A 15,901-nucleotide genomic window follows, 5' to 3' on the forward strand; every position below is an offset into this window, starting at 1 on the left:
GTTGCTGAAATTATTGGTTTGTTAAACTGTGAATGTCCTGTTTCATATACAACCAAAAGGTGGGTTGAGACATTGCTGCCTAACATTTTAAATTAATGTATGGTTGGTTTAGAAACCAATGATTTGTTTTTTAATTTATTATCAATTTTACAGCCAGGGGCTGCACCAATGAATTTCTTTTTATTAATTATTCAGCCAGAGGCTACACCCAATGAATTGTTTTTTACTTTTTATATTATTATTAATTATTCAGCCCGGGATGCACCAATGAATTGTTTTTTAATTAATTTATTATCAATTTTACAGCCAGGGGCTGCACCAGTTAATTTCTTTTTATTATTAATTATTCAGCCCAGGGCTGCACCAATGAATTGTTTTTTCATTAATTTATTATCAGTTTTACATCCAGGGGCTGCACCAATGAATTTCTTTTTATTACTATTCAGCCCGGGGATGCACCAACAAATTGTTTTTTAATGAATTTATTATCATTTTTACAGCCAGGGGCTGCACCAATGAATTTCTTTTTATTTAATTTATTATCAATTTTACAGCCAGGGGCTGCACCAACTAAAAATTCTTCAATCCTCAAGGGTATCCCAACCATCATCTTTGCACAGTCCTCAACTCTATTAACAATTATATCAATCAGTTTTGAGCCAGCAAGCTGGATGCAACCTTTTGGCCCTTTAACTAGATGAAAAAAATCAATATTGTGAGCTGTGAGTTTGTCAAAATCGACTGGAAATGAGTGGAAATATATGTTATTAATACTGTAGGAACAAAAAAAGGCTCATTTTATGTGATTTTAGCTGGGTTTTTTAATTTAAAAAAAAAAAAAATCCAGATCCAAAACCCGAAAACAAAACACGGAGGTGAGGTTTTGGCAAAACCAATCCAGATCCAAAACCAGGGGAGATCCAGATCCAAAACCAAAACACGGGAGTCGGCGCACATCTCTAATATATATACATATATATATATATATATATATATATATATACATTAGTCAGTCGTTCAAATGAAGTTGGGAAATGCCAGATGTCTTATGTTACATCTTCTACTCACCACAGAGAATCTATTTTACAGCATTACTGTTACAAATTATTCACTAAAAAAAACAATGTAATCACCACCAGTATATTTATTGCTATTTGCTGCATCAAGTCCTGTCGTGTAGTCAGCTGACTGAGGGCCTGGTTCGGAGATGTATGCTTATGCAATTGCAGCTGCGATTTCAAACAGGACACACCTGCGAAAATATGCTGTTTCCATACCTTACCCGAGTATAGGGACGCCCACTGCTGCCTTCTCATATCCGTCCGATGACGTGCCACAGTGTAAACATCGGTACCATTGATGCAGATCAGGCAGACACGCAGCATGTAAATCCAGTCTGACAAGCTGCAAACACTGCATCTTTCTTGACATGCAGAGAGCTCTCATGCTGTGAAGGCAATCACAATGACTCATTTATGCACGCCCATGAAACGGCATTTAAAAGTTCCGACATTACTGCTTTTTTCTATCCAGCGCCCCCCCCCCCTTCCGATACCTCCTCTAAACGCTCACTATCTGGCACTCACATTGCCACTCACATTGCCAATTTTTACTTTTCTTTTATATACAATTTTTACTCTTGGACCCTCCTGAGTGTTGACATTTACATTGTCGAACAAGGAACTGCATAGCCTACCATTTAAATGGGTACCTCTATTTCTTAAGAAATCTTTGTTTTAGTTCCATTATATATTTATATAATAACATCACAAGCAATCTCCAATGGTATTTTCTGCCTATCCAATTAAACACCTTATAGATTGGGTTGGCTATTGACAAGGATATTGATTAGGATGTGGCAACACACAACCAATGTGTTGTAAAACTATCAAATCGGTCCTCACTATTGCTGTATATGTGCACACCTTAAGGTTAATTTCTCATTCTTAGGTACGAGAGTAGTCACAATGCAATCACTGCACGTGCGCAGTACGGCATTTGCGCATGCACATTTGCAATCGCACAGTGTCAGTTACTGGAGGCTGCTTGAAAGAATTGCAAGGATGCTCACCTCCAAATATGCCTCCATAGGCATAAAACAGTTTATGCCATCCGAGGAAGGCATAAACCAATGGGATCAAACTCCAAAAAGCGAAGTATGGTACATAGGGGTCTGGCTAAAACTCCTTATTGATAATAATGGGGACTGTGGTCTGCAGCAGTAGTTAGCCTTTTTCAGGAGATTTCTGAGATTTCTCCTGCATTAGCTGTTCTTACATAGCGGTGATACATATGATAATGATATGGAAAATATGATTGATAAATATGCCTGTACCTTTGGCATTTTGGACATTTTACAGAATGCACAAATTTAAACTAAAACGTTGAGGAACAAAAGAAACAATTCTGCTTTGCGAAATCTCTTTGATTGGTGCATCAGATGTAACGTGTCTTGTAACAAACGCTGATGCTTATAACGCCTAGAAAATAATATACCATAGTAAGACCTTTAATATACAATTTTTACTTTTCTTTAATATACAATTTTTACTCTTGGACCCTCCTGAGTGTTGACATTTACATTGTTGAACAAGGAACTGCATAGCCTACCGTTTAAATGGGTACCTCTATTTCTTAAGAAATCTTTGTTTTAGTTCCATTATATATTTATATAATAACATCACAAGCAATCTCCAATGGTATTTTCTGCCTATCCAATTAAACACCTTATATATTGGGTTGGCTATTGACAAGGATATTGAATAGGATGTGGCAACACACAAGCAATGTGTTGTAAAACTATCAAATCGGTCCTCACTATTGCTGTATATGTGGACACCTTAAGGTTAATTTCTCATTCATGAATGGTAAAATAACTATGAAAAGTAATTATGTTGTGAATGGTGCCACCTAAAGCAATGCTACTGGTTGATAACTATTGGTTTTTGAAACTGCATGAAAAAAAGTAATTTTTTTTTTCACAAGATAGTGTCAGTTGCATGATAGTGTGACCATAGATGCTCCATGATAAAAGTGACATATCTATGCTCTTTTAACAATAGCAGAACATTTTTAGAAAAGCATATTTTCCTGTTGACCTGTTCTTCAGGGAAAGGGAGGGAGATGGGTGTTTTCACAAGCGTAAGTAATCTTTCAAAGTCACTTCCTTCTGTTACTGTATCCATGTAGAGACTGCAGGAATTATGAATAGGACACTATGCAACCCAATCGAGCTCACTGAAACCTAGCGGGAAGGAACCATGTCATCTTTTATTCATCCTGTCAAGTGTACCCCGCTGACAGCTGCAATATTATCTCCTATCCCTGCTACTGGTGCATGTGTTTCCCTTCTTCCTGATCTGCTCCATTTCATGCCAGCAACTTCCAAATCTGTCCCGTGGCAAGTGCTCACTCCAGTAATACAGCAGAATGAGACAAAACAAAGGCTGCAGGGATGTTACATCTGTCTAACGGGAACATTTTGTAGGCTTGATAGGAAAGGGATTATCAGTGTGTAACCTTCTGATACAGTATTTCAACATTGCCTTTTAACGATTAGGGGGATTATACCTTCAATCTGGGGGATTATACCTTCACAGGGTGAAATGATACATCCTTTTTTTTACAAAGTAAAATTACATATGCCAATGGTCCCGACACACACACATTTTCTTTTGCAGGATATTGTTAAATGTTAGGTAACAAGCTCTAAAGAGAGATGCTACCAATTCTGCTACTTATTTCTGTTAAAAGAAATGTACTCTATTTACTTAATTTCAATTTTGATCAATATAAAAATTTATCAAAATCAATGTTGTGTTTTTGGGGCTAAACCACAAATTTACAAACAGACAATTTTTAATTTGTTTCTTTAAGTATTAGTAAAGGTGTGATTTAGCCCAGAAACATAACATCGATAACATTGATCTTGAAAACGGCTAAATCCCCCATTAATATATACGATACATACTTTGTTGTCATTCTAAAAATAATACAAAAAATGTGAAACACACTGATGCATTTGTTTTCCGTTTCTGTTTAGGTGATTCGGAAAGGTTGGCTGACTATAAGCAACATCAGTATCATGAAGGGAGGATCCAAGGACTATTGGTTTATTCTTACTGCAGAAAGCCTATCCTGGTATAAAGACGATGAGGTAAGTGGAATCAGGAGAACATGAGCAAGCGGAAATGCTGGTAACCTGGTGACTTGTTTTCTGCAATTCATTTTGTTTGGTATTTTATTGGTATTTGCATGTCTAGTTACAGAAGAACCCTTGTCTCCTGTTTTGAGGGACAACTCCTTTCTACCTGTAGCCCCAGTACTTCCATAGATTCTCTGAACTATCTTTTGTTTGTGGTACAATATGTTGGACTTACAGTTTCAGACTGCACTTAACTGAATGATCTACATTCTACAGCATTCAGTGGCTTGTCCATTATGGTGTGGCCCCAAAACTGGAATAAGCACATTTTACCATTTGCTGTAGCTTGGACAGTAGATGTAGTACAAGTGTGCCAGGGCTGAGTAACTGAAGGTCTGCAGGGAAGCCTGTGGTTGTGCTAGTTGTGGGATTCATGGTTTTTCTTGAAATATAATTAAGACTTTTTAAATTTAAGACTTTGGGTGTAAAGTAATCCTAATGATATATAAATAACCATTGGTAGTGTATCCATAGCCTTTCTCTTTGTTTCATTTTGCCTGGATTGACATGCTGTACAGTTTTCAATACTCTGGGCCACATATAATAATTAATACTGCCATACTCTTTCAGTCTACTTCTTTAGCTTTATTTTCCCCCTGCCCCATCCACCTTAACCACAACATGGCGAGTTATTGTGCTTGAAAAGCCCAAACAACTTTGTGTGAAATCAGATGTACATTATTATAGTAGTGTTCATAAATATCTAGTGCTACTGTATACTCTAACACAAATAGACAGATTTCTTTTCAGCATTTATGTCCTTTAAAGTCTAGCTAGATAACAGATACATGCTATAGATGAAGCATACAGACTGGAAGTATTGGAGATATATCTCACAGCATTATTACTCCCTTTGTGTGTAAGAATGATATAGAGCGAGAAGGATCTGATTCCATGAAGAACAGGTTTGGGGGACTCAGGAAACACTGTACTGTGTGACTGGTTCATATTGGTCAGGTGGACTCGTCACATCATCTATTTTTAGAATTTTAATTGGGCTTTAAAACTCTATGCATGCACACTAGGCCTGATTCAGAGATGGACGCAATGCTGATGTTCTTGCAATAGCAAGTGTATCTTCTAATGTGCATACGTCGCAGTCGCACTGCGAAGTGCAGCGTGGTCTTAGAGAGTATTTAGACGTAAAGTGATTGACAGTCTGTGACCATTTGTGAGTGGTAACAAGGGGAGTGGTGCTTCAAACACAAGCATGTTGCGAACGTTTCGGGAGCGTGCCACAGCCTGCTATTGCGATCCTGTACGCAGTTAAGGCTCTGTTGTCTTAGTTCCATTGCCCATTCTGCATGACAAAGGGTCACTCATAAGTCCAATGCTTGACCGATGTGCGTCCAATGATTGCATCCTTGTACACAAGCGGTGGATCTTCAAAACCGCTTGTGGGTGTCTCAGTACAAATTCCAGCTCCTGCGACATTTGCATATTTTTGCACAGCCGCTGCGTTTCGTATTGCAGTAGTAACGGCCTTTGCATCCATCTCTGAATCAGATCCTCTATTAGAAACTTCCTTCACACATATTAAGTCCTAAACTAAAACGACTTCAGCAGTGATTTAATTGTTTGCAATTGCATCTACTGCTTCCAGACAGACACGTGTACATTCCAGTATCTTTACTATGCCTGGTTTCTGTTGATGCCTGATAGAGATTTTAAATAGTGGAAAAATATTTTAGATTAACCTTTCTTCTCCCATTCACAAACCATAACTATATTCTGCAAGACTCTTACCCTGCCAGTCCTGCAGTCAAGACAGCTTTGATTATATTAGCTGTATGATGGGTTTATATCTCATCTCCCATGTGCCCTGCAATATATTATGTGTGTATTCATGTATTGCAGGTGTTCTCACAAATACCGAAAAACGTTTCATGTTTCTAATCATATGTGTTCCATTAAATCTTTTCCAAAAATGTCCTCTTTAAAAACAGTAGATTCACCATTAATAATAATGACAGTTGAGTTTCCGGCTTACATTTATATTGGTAGAAGGCCAAATAGAGAATAGTGCAGACATTTGATTATCCCCACTCACTATTTTTTGCAGTGTTACATATTTGAGTTACCATTAATATTTCTATATATATATTTATGCTTTTTATGCTGTATAACTATTTATTATAGACTTACATTTTTTATTTTGTACAAAATATATTATCTAGGATCAGTAAATAAAAAAAATTATTTCTTCCATGTTAGCTGTTACAAGTGTGTGTGTGTGTGTGTGTGTGTGTGTATATATATTCATATCCCGACTCCTGAATGCTGAAGAAGCCGACAGTGAAGGTAAATACCCTAACCCTACCCCTCTCCCTAATCCTCCCTTAGTGGTGCCTAACCCTAACCTCCCCCCAGGGGTGCCTAACCCAAACCCCCCCTTCCCGCACCCTAAACCTAACCCACCCAGGGGGGGTGCCTAACCCTAACCTTTCCCCAGGGTTGCCTAAAACTAACCCCCCCCTCTCTCCGTAGCCTAACCCTCCCGGGGGGGTTGACTAACCCTAATCTCCCCCTGGGGCCCCTAAAACTAACCCCCCCTCTCCGTAGCCTAACCCTCCCGGGAGGGTTGCCTATCCCTAATCTCCCCCTGGGGCCCCTAAAACTAACCCTCCCTCTGCGGCTAACATCTTACAGGGCCCCTGACAAGACTTACATTCATTCAGGATGCCGGCTGTCGGGATTTCATCATCGGGCTGAAGATCGGGATTTTGACGCCTATCTTTAGTCCCGGGTTGGGATTCTAACGTCGGGATTCCGCCGGCCGGCATCCTGGCCGCTAGTAAATTAACTACATCATATATATATATATATATATATATATATATATATATATTAGGGGTGAGCGGGTTCGGTTTTACTCGGTTTTACTCGGTTCTTATCGCCACTTTACCGCAATTTCGGCTCGATTTCATTCGCTATCCAAAACACGTGTTCGGCGATAGCCAATAAAAAGATCCGAGTAAAACCGAGTAAAACTGAACCCGCTCACCCCTAATATATATATAGTATTGTGTAGGTGGACTGGCACTGGTAAAGAATTATTTATATGCTGGGTGCCTTTTCTTTGTAACTGTATTCTTTTTGCTGTATTTGGCTGCCTTGAGAGAAGGGCTGTGAGGGCCCTGAATAGTCGGCTTCATATACTAATACACTTTGCAGTTATCAATTACAACTTGGAGTGTCGCAGTATTCTTTTCTTCTATATATATAGATAGATAGATAGATAATTAAGCTGTGGGATCCACTTTGAAGGAAACACACTTGAAATCTGTGCCCCTAAAATAATTTTTTTTCTGCCTTGAGAGTGGAAAACCTTACAGCAAATTGTGTAAACTGTATTATGAGAGATTGATTTTAATAAAATATAGATATGTAAATTCAGTTGTTTTTATTTTACATTACTATGGTGGCCTAAGGCCTTCTTTTTGGGTGTTGGCATTGAATGGTAGTGTTTAGGTATTTACCTAACACTTTTTACATATTTGGCATCAGTATATTATTGTGATTAGAGAATCATTTCACCACTATCTATAACCTTGCTCCTTCAAGGTATTCCTTTGTTGAAGTGTAATAGGTAAAAACATCTTTATTTTGTGCACCCTCTCAGTGGCTTTTTTTTGGATATGTTCTCACGGAGGGGTGTGGTATAAAAGATATACAGTTACAAGGTTGACAATGTCTATATAGACAGCAGATGTTAGACAGGCAATAGGTCGACAGGGACAAAAGGTTTACACACTAAAGGTTGACATTGAAGACTTTCGACAGGTACAAATTGTCGACATGGTCGAAAGAACGACACTGAAATGGTCGATACGTAAATGATCAACACTTTTTTTTTTGTAACCCTAATCTTCACTCTAACTCTGTCCTTGGTGCCTAACCCTCCCTCCTGGTGCCTAACCCTAACCGTCGGGGTAAGAGCCTAATCCTAAACGTTGGGCTAAGTGCCTAACCCTAAAAAAAAAAGTGTACACAATTTTTGTGTCGACCTTTTGACCATGTCGACCATTTGTACCTGTCAACTTTTTCCATGTCGACCTTTAGTGTTGCAACCTTTTGTCCCTCTCGACCTATTGTCTGTCTAATATCTGGTGTCTATCTAGACATTGTCGACCTTTTAACTACCGTATATACTCGAGTATAAGTTGACCCGAATATAAGCCGAGGTACCTAATTTTACCACGAAAAACTGGGAAAACTTATTGACTCGAGTATAAGCCTAGGGTGGGAAATGCAGCAGCTACTGGTAGTAATCCCCCCCTGGTACTGTCCCCAGTAGTAATCCCCCCCTGGTAGTGCCCCCAGTAGTAATCCCCCCCTGGTAGTGCCCCCAGTAGTAATCCCCCCCTGGTAGTGCCCCCAGTAGTAATACCCCCCCTGGTAGTCCCCCAGTAGCAATATCCCCCCCTGGTAGTGCCCCCAGTATTAATCCCCCCCTGGTAGTGCAACCAGTAGCAATATCCCCCCCTGGTAGAGCCCCCAGTATTAACCCCCCCCTGATAGTGCCCCCAGTAGCAACATCCCCCCCTGGTAGTGCTCCCAGTATTAATCCCCCCCCCTGGTAGTGCCCCCAGTAGCAATATCCCCCCCTGGTAGTGCCCCCAGTATTAACCCCCCCTGGTAGTGCCCCCAGTAGCAACATCCCCCCTGGTAGTGCCCCCAGTATTCCCCCCCTCCCTGGTAGTGCCCCCAGTAGCAACATCCCCCCCCTGGTAGTTCCCCCATTATTAATCCCCCCCTCTGGTAGTGCCCCCAGCAGCGATATCCCCCCCCCAGGTAGTACCCCCCGGTAGTAGCCCCCCCCAGTAGAAAGAAATGTAAAAAAAACAAACACTTACCTGTAACCCCGCTCCTGGTCCCGACGCTGCTACAGGCTCCTCCGCCGCTTTGCATAATGGGAGAGACGTCGTCATGACGACGTCTCTCCCATTACCCACTGCGGGAGCCGGAAGATGGCTCCCGCAGTGGGAGCAGCAGTAGCCGCTGAGAGTCTGACAGACTCTCAGCGGCTGCTGATTATACCAAACACATAGCTGCCGGCTCCGGCGGCTGTGTGTTTGGCAGTGTGTAGTGCTGACCGAACTCCGTCCGGTCAGCGCTACACACGCGGTGCAGGCTGTGTCACTGTGACACAGTCTGCACCGCGGCCCGCATGGTACGCTACTCAGCAGCGTACCATGCGGGCATGGCTCGAGTATAAGCCGAGGGGGTGCTTTTTCAGCACAAAAAATGTGCTGAAAAACTCGGCTTATACTCGAGTATATACGGTATATATCTATAGTCCGGAACCCCTCACAAAGAGGAGCAGTGACATCATCTACTTTTGGCGCAGGATTTATATAATTATGTATGTGTGTATATATGTGTGTGTGTATATATATATATATATATATATAAGGTAAGGCCTTCTTTCTTCAGGGAACAAGTAATGGATTAAGTAATTACAGCTGTTCTGCAGCAATGAAAAAGAAGCTAGCCTGGGCCATGAATCACTATCAGTAGACTACTGGAGATATGGTGGCCAATCCCGGAATCGGCGGGATCCAAGGATTTGGGCCCAAAATCAGTGGAATTTGAATTCTGGGATTGGATGTTCCAATTTCGGGATTGTGAGGAGCATGCGCCATGTGTGGTTTCTGCCAGGCAGCGCTGAGCACTCAACTCAGACACTGTCCCGCTGTGCGAGGTCAGGCAGCGCCACGCAGTCCCATGCCGCCCGTCCCCTTTCAGCCGCACCCGCAACTATCTTAAGCGGAGGAGGACGGTTTCCTGGACTGGTCTGGCAGGCACTGGAGTGGAGTCAGTGGACTAGTTTTTGAGGGACGGGATCAGGGAGCCAGTCAGCTGAGTCCAGTGCTGCTGCTGGCACACCGCCCAGGCCCACACACAGTGAGTGAGACAGTGGGTGACTGCTGCCTGGCAATGGGGCTCCCCTCTGTTGTTGCCTGGCTGCTTTTTTAAAGAGGAGGAGGTGTCAGACTGGATGAGTCAGTTAAATTGATTTATTTCCGGGGGGAAGGGGGTGTGCAATGGTGCATTGTCTGCAGCATGATGGTTGTACAATTTTCCTGTGGGGCTGGGCTGGAGATGATTATGTATATTTTCCTGTCACCCTGTGGTATGTAAGGGGGAAGGCTGGGACAGGGCTCGGCTGGGAGCCCTGAGTGTTATTTTATTCCTGTGGGGGGCTTGGGCCAAGGTGGGCCATGAATGTTAATTTTTGCCTGTGGACACTGTTGGCGGGGGCCATGAATGTTATTTATTTTTTACCTGTGGTTGGTGGGGCCCCGACTGAGCCCTAACACCACAGGAATAAAATAACTTTCATGGACCAGCACAGACCCATAGGAAAAAAATTATATTTTTTCATTTTTATGTGGTCCTGTGCTGCGCTGGGCCATAAATTGTATTTTTTTCCTGTGGAATAAATTATATTTTCATTGACCAACTCAATCCCGGGAATCCGGTGATTGAGCATTTCTCAATCCCAAATCCCAGAATTTAAAACACGGCCCGGGATTGGCCTCCCTAATTGGAGACTGGAAGGTCTTATTAACCAATGAGTCAAAATCTGATATCTTTGGTTCATCATAAAGGGTTATTTATTCCGCTGAGTAGGAGTAAGGATGGTTTATCCGTGTTTAGGGTTAATTTACTAAGTATTGGCTTGTAAAGCTCTAGCTTCCTGTCATGTTTAAGACAAAAGTTTAAAATGGCATTATTTTTAACAGCAAGACACCCTATGTTTTGCTATTCAAAGCATTGCTTCTTTAAATTAGGGGCTTAAACACATCAGGAAGCTATTGATTTTACAAGCCACTGCATAGTAAATAAACACCTATGACACCAACTGGTCAAACATGGAGGAGGAAGTGTGATGGTCTGGGTCTTTTTTACTGGATCCCAAGTCAGCGACTTGCAAAGAGAAACTGGCACTCTGAACCAAAATGGCTACCACAGAATATTTTTTTCAGCGCCATGCAATATCCTCTGTCCAATGCCTAGTTGGTCAAGGTTTTGTTCTACTGCAAGATAATGACACAAAACTATCTCCAGGATATGTCAGAACTACCTTTGAGGAAAGAACAAGACGGGAGGCTTCAAATCATGGAATGGCCAGCACAGTCTACAGACTTAAACCCACAAGAGCTGGTTTGGGATGAACTGGATAGAAGGGTGAAAGCAAAACAAACGACAAATGCAACATATTTGTAGAAACTTCTGTAACAGGATTGAGATGAATTTCCCGAACAACACTTGGCACAAATGTATTCGGCGTACATATCTGCAAAAGGTAGCTACTTTAATTAGTCAAAAATGTAGATTACTTTGGTAAACAAAATGATCCTAACATTATTTTTATTATTTATTTGATCTATGCTTTAATTTCAAAGTACATTGAAATATCAAACTGTTTAAATTTCAATAAAAAACAGAAAAATGGGGGCATTCCAAAACTTTTGACTGGTTGTGTGTGTATATATATACACACACAACCAAAAACATTTGATCAGGAGAACATTGGGCATAGTGCTCGCAAGCGGGTCGATGGTGGCCCAGTGCGCATGCGCGGCGTGCGCACTGCATGTGCGCGAGCCCCGGAGCGAGCGCAAAAAGCACTCGCTCCGTGACTCACTACAAAAGGGGCGGGTGTCGATGTTGATCGGCAGCTCGCCCCGTTTTGTAGGCGTGACGTGGGCGGTGGCTTCACAAACGGAGGCGTTCCCATGCGAACGCCTGCCGTTTGTGGGCGGCAGGCTATATTAGAGCCAGAAGCTTTCTGGGGCTTGCGGCCACGAGACCCTACCACAAGGGTCTCGTCGCAAGCCCCGATGGTCGCGATGGTCTTGACCATCGTGACCATCATCCTGGCCGCTCGCAATAGCCGCACAAAAAAAAAAAAAAAAAACGCCCAGATTCAGAGCGTACGCTCTTTCAGAGCGTCCGGCTCTGAATCAGGGCCATAGTTCACAGAAACAAGTTGTATTATTTGTATTTTTAGTCTTTCAATGCCATGACCTTTTTTTAAGCATGATATGTGTGCGATCTTTGTTAATGAAAGAGGAAGTTGTCCGTTTTCATTCCAAGTTCATTTCCTATTCCCCAGAGACCTGATAGTGTGACTTCTAAAAGTCATGGGCTAAAATATTCTGCCAACCAAATAAACATTAGAAAGCACCCAGTTATAATATGTCAACTGGCTGTTTGTCTGGCATGATGATGGTCATTGAGTTACTATTCAAATTTAGACGTCTGCTTGTCAATTCAGTCTGCAAAGTAGATCTATCACAAGCATGTTTTCTGGGAATTTCCTAGAAAATAGAACATTTCATACATTTAACCATTTAAACATAGATATTCATGAGCGCTAAGTAATCGCTTGTCTTTATCTTGCGATATTTTCAATAAATTATGATTCCATGATTTATACAATGGTTGCAATTATTGTACTTTGGAGCGGATATTTTCTTACTGTAATCATTATTGCATTAAATATTAACATATAAAGCTGGTAATGATAATACATATGGTACATCAATTACTGCTTAGTTACACTCTGTTTTAGAGCTCGTTCTTTTTATTGTATTTTTTCTTCTTTTGTGCAGACTCTTTCTGTGTTTTTTATATGCATGCGGCATAATAAATTGTTATGCGTTAACTACTTTTAACAGAAGAGTTGTTTTCCCTCTCTAAAATATGTATTATGCAAGAACAATTTGCGGAACAGAGTACATTGTTTTCTCAGCTATATATAAAACAAAATCTATTTCGTATGCCTGGCCAAACTGGATTTGATAGAAAATTCCTTGTTAATTTCTAAAGGCCACACAGATTATCCTTCCACATTCTCAGTGTTATGTTTTTTTTTTATTAATAGAAAAAAAATAAATGTCTGCATTTATCTGGAATACATTTACATGATGTCGTGAATTTTCCAGTTGGAATTTCAAAATGAGACCATCTGGTGTGTAGCGTTGTTACCCTTTCTGCAAACAGAGGGCCCCCAACAAGCCATGAAAATAAAGGCTCTGTTATCCTTTAGCTGTCGCTCATAGCCCTCACCACTGGAATGAGCCCAATTAGGGAGGCCCTCTGCCTGCTTCAACTTGCTTTTATATGTTAACCTTTTATCTGCTGGATATATATATATATATATATATATATATATATAGTAAGGATTACAAAACATTACTTAATGTCGACAAGTAAACACCTGAGGGATTTGCAATCGCTGCTCTATCATTTTGTCTGAGTCATGTTCATTCATTCACTCCCGCATGCACTCACTCAGGGGTAGATGTACAAAACCTTGGAGAGAGAGAAAGTGGATGGAGATAAAGTACCAACTTTACAGTAACTGTCATTTTTTCAAACACAGCCTGTAAACTGACAGGAGCTGATTGGTTGGTACTTTATCTCTCTTCACTTTATTTCTCTCCAAGGCTTAGTACATCTCCCCCTCATTCATTTATTCATTCATTTATTTAAAATATTGCTTTATTGTGTCCAAGTTACACTGTTGCAGACTGCACTTAAAGTTAGAATATTTTGGTGTCTGGTATGGAATGAAAGGTTTTGATGATGGCCATTGGTTTTGTTTTAACGTTAGATGCGCTAGCTCACTAAGCTCATGTTTTAAGTGTAGTTAAAGGGGTACAATATGCCCTGATTGATATATTTCATCCTATTACTCATATATTTAACAATAATGAAATGTTATAGGAATGTAATTTTCAGATTTAAAATAATACAAATTTTATTCTAATTAACCTAAACATGTATATTAGTGTCTGTTACTAATATTTTAACAGTAAAAGTAAAACCTCTCATCGATATCTCATTAATGTATACTACGTGAGCATAATTTATCTTGACCCCAGACGTTCACAAAAGATTTGGCGAGAACAGCATTCTTGCCTTCGTATAATATCAGGTCACCTTTACCTTAATAGAATTGTAATTTCTTCACCTACATGACAATTAATTTTAGATTGTTTCTTCACCATGGAATTCAGCTTGAAAAGTATCAATTATTAATGTTTACATTACAGCCAGGACAATAATATCTAAGAAAGCAGTGCAACAACATCAAAAAATGTGTTTTTATTGTGGAGTCGGCCTCATTATGCCTAGACTTTCCAACTTAGATCTCATGAGACCATATAGGAAAGGCATTAGAACTAATAAAAATGTTAAGTACATATTGTTTTGCAGTCAACAGAAATAATTTCTTGTGGTGATGTAGTTGCAGCTGATGCTGTGGTACTGTAACTCATGATGTGGTTGCTATAGATTTCCAGGGCTGGGCTGCCATTGGCTGGTAGTCACTCAGGCTGGGTTGTCATGTGACTGCCTGTCTGTGCCTGCTGTACAGGTGAGAGGATGTTCTGCACAGCAAGTGTAGACAGGCAGACACATGACAACTCCTTCCAGCCAATCCCACGGTTCCATCGGCACAGGCTGATAGGAAGGAGCCTACATTTCGTTTTGTACTTTGAGCTCTCTTTTTTTTTTTTTTCATACAATGTGAACAATGGGGTACACAAGAGGGCAGTATGTAAAAAAAGAACATAAAATTGCAATCATTACAGAGGTTTGAAACTGGTAATTACGCTTTATTCTCCATGAAATACATAACATACAAACAATCCAATGTTTGAATAATTCTCAGCTCCCTTAAATTTACAGCATATGAATATCATTGCTATGCTTAAAAAATCTACAAAACATTATGACAAGTATATATTGAATAAATACGCCACTGAAGTTTTAATGACTACTTTCAGTCCACGATTTTATAACATAAACTGTACAGAACCAATATTTGTGCCTGTCATCTTAGGATACAGGATTATTACAAATGAACCTTTTGCTATATTTTCTGTTCTGTTTAGAAGCGTATTACTGATGTATACAGTATTTGAATTGTGCACCTTAGGTAGTCTAAAATTTTACTGCAGTTTTCATTTTTGTTTGCACTTGATCAGCAATCCCCAATATAACCTTTAAGGCACAAGAATGTATATATTGCAAATGTCTATGGCCGATTCTGTATGTCAGAGGAATTGCGCAATGGTAACATTTTTAAGGATATAGAATGTATTTCTTGGTTCATTATAATGAAATAGCAGGAGTGTTATAATATCATTCAGGTTAAGAAAGCGTTCACTGGAATATACTGCTTTGGTGACCTAAATAAGTTTCCAAGCTATATTGTATACATACTGTATACAGTTTTATATACGATACAATTAGTTTAATTTTAACAATCTGAAATATTGATTTAGTGCTTGTCTAATAGTCTCATATTTATTAAATATCAGCTATATCATAAACTAACTTAAATGTGTTGCTAAATATTTTTATTTTTCTGAGAGATCCAAACTCTATGTATCACAAATAAGACCTACACTTTCACAGCTAAATCTATATGGAAACACAGTTGATGACTACCATGTTGATTTTTTTATATCTGGGATAAAACTTAAATACAGTATAATTACTACCAGCTCTATTCCCAAGAGGCTCCACACAATGTGAGGGCTTTGAGTTCACAAAACTAAATGAGTACAGATGAATGTGTGCACTGACAAAGGTATTTCACTCGCTTTTTACTTGTGTGAATTATCACCATTTTTCTGGACATATGATTATTATATTACTTCTCTTACTGAGCAT

The 15,901-nt window shown here is 40.0% G+C and overlaps 1 protein-coding gene across 1 annotated transcript in view; it reads left to right on the forward strand.

Annotated features, from left to right (window-relative positions):
• The window catches only part of DNM3 (dynamin 3), a 552,421-nt gene that overhangs the window by 209,858 nt on the left and 326,662 nt on the right, over window positions 1–15,901 (forward strand). Inside the window, exon 16 of the mRNA XM_088481814.1 lies at window positions 4,043–4,156. Within this exon, the coding sequence (XP_088337940.1) occupies window positions 4,043–4,156 (114 nt within the window). The remainder of the gene's footprint in view (window positions 1–4,042; window positions 4,157–15,901) is intronic.

Source organism: Taudactylus pleione, unplaced genomic scaffold, assembly GCF_031769625.1.
Source record: "Taudactylus pleione unplaced genomic scaffold, aTauple2 ptg000017l, whole genome shotgun sequence".
Classification (NCBI taxonomy): domain Eukaryota; kingdom Metazoa; phylum Chordata; class Amphibia; order Anura; family Myobatrachidae; genus Taudactylus; species Taudactylus pleione.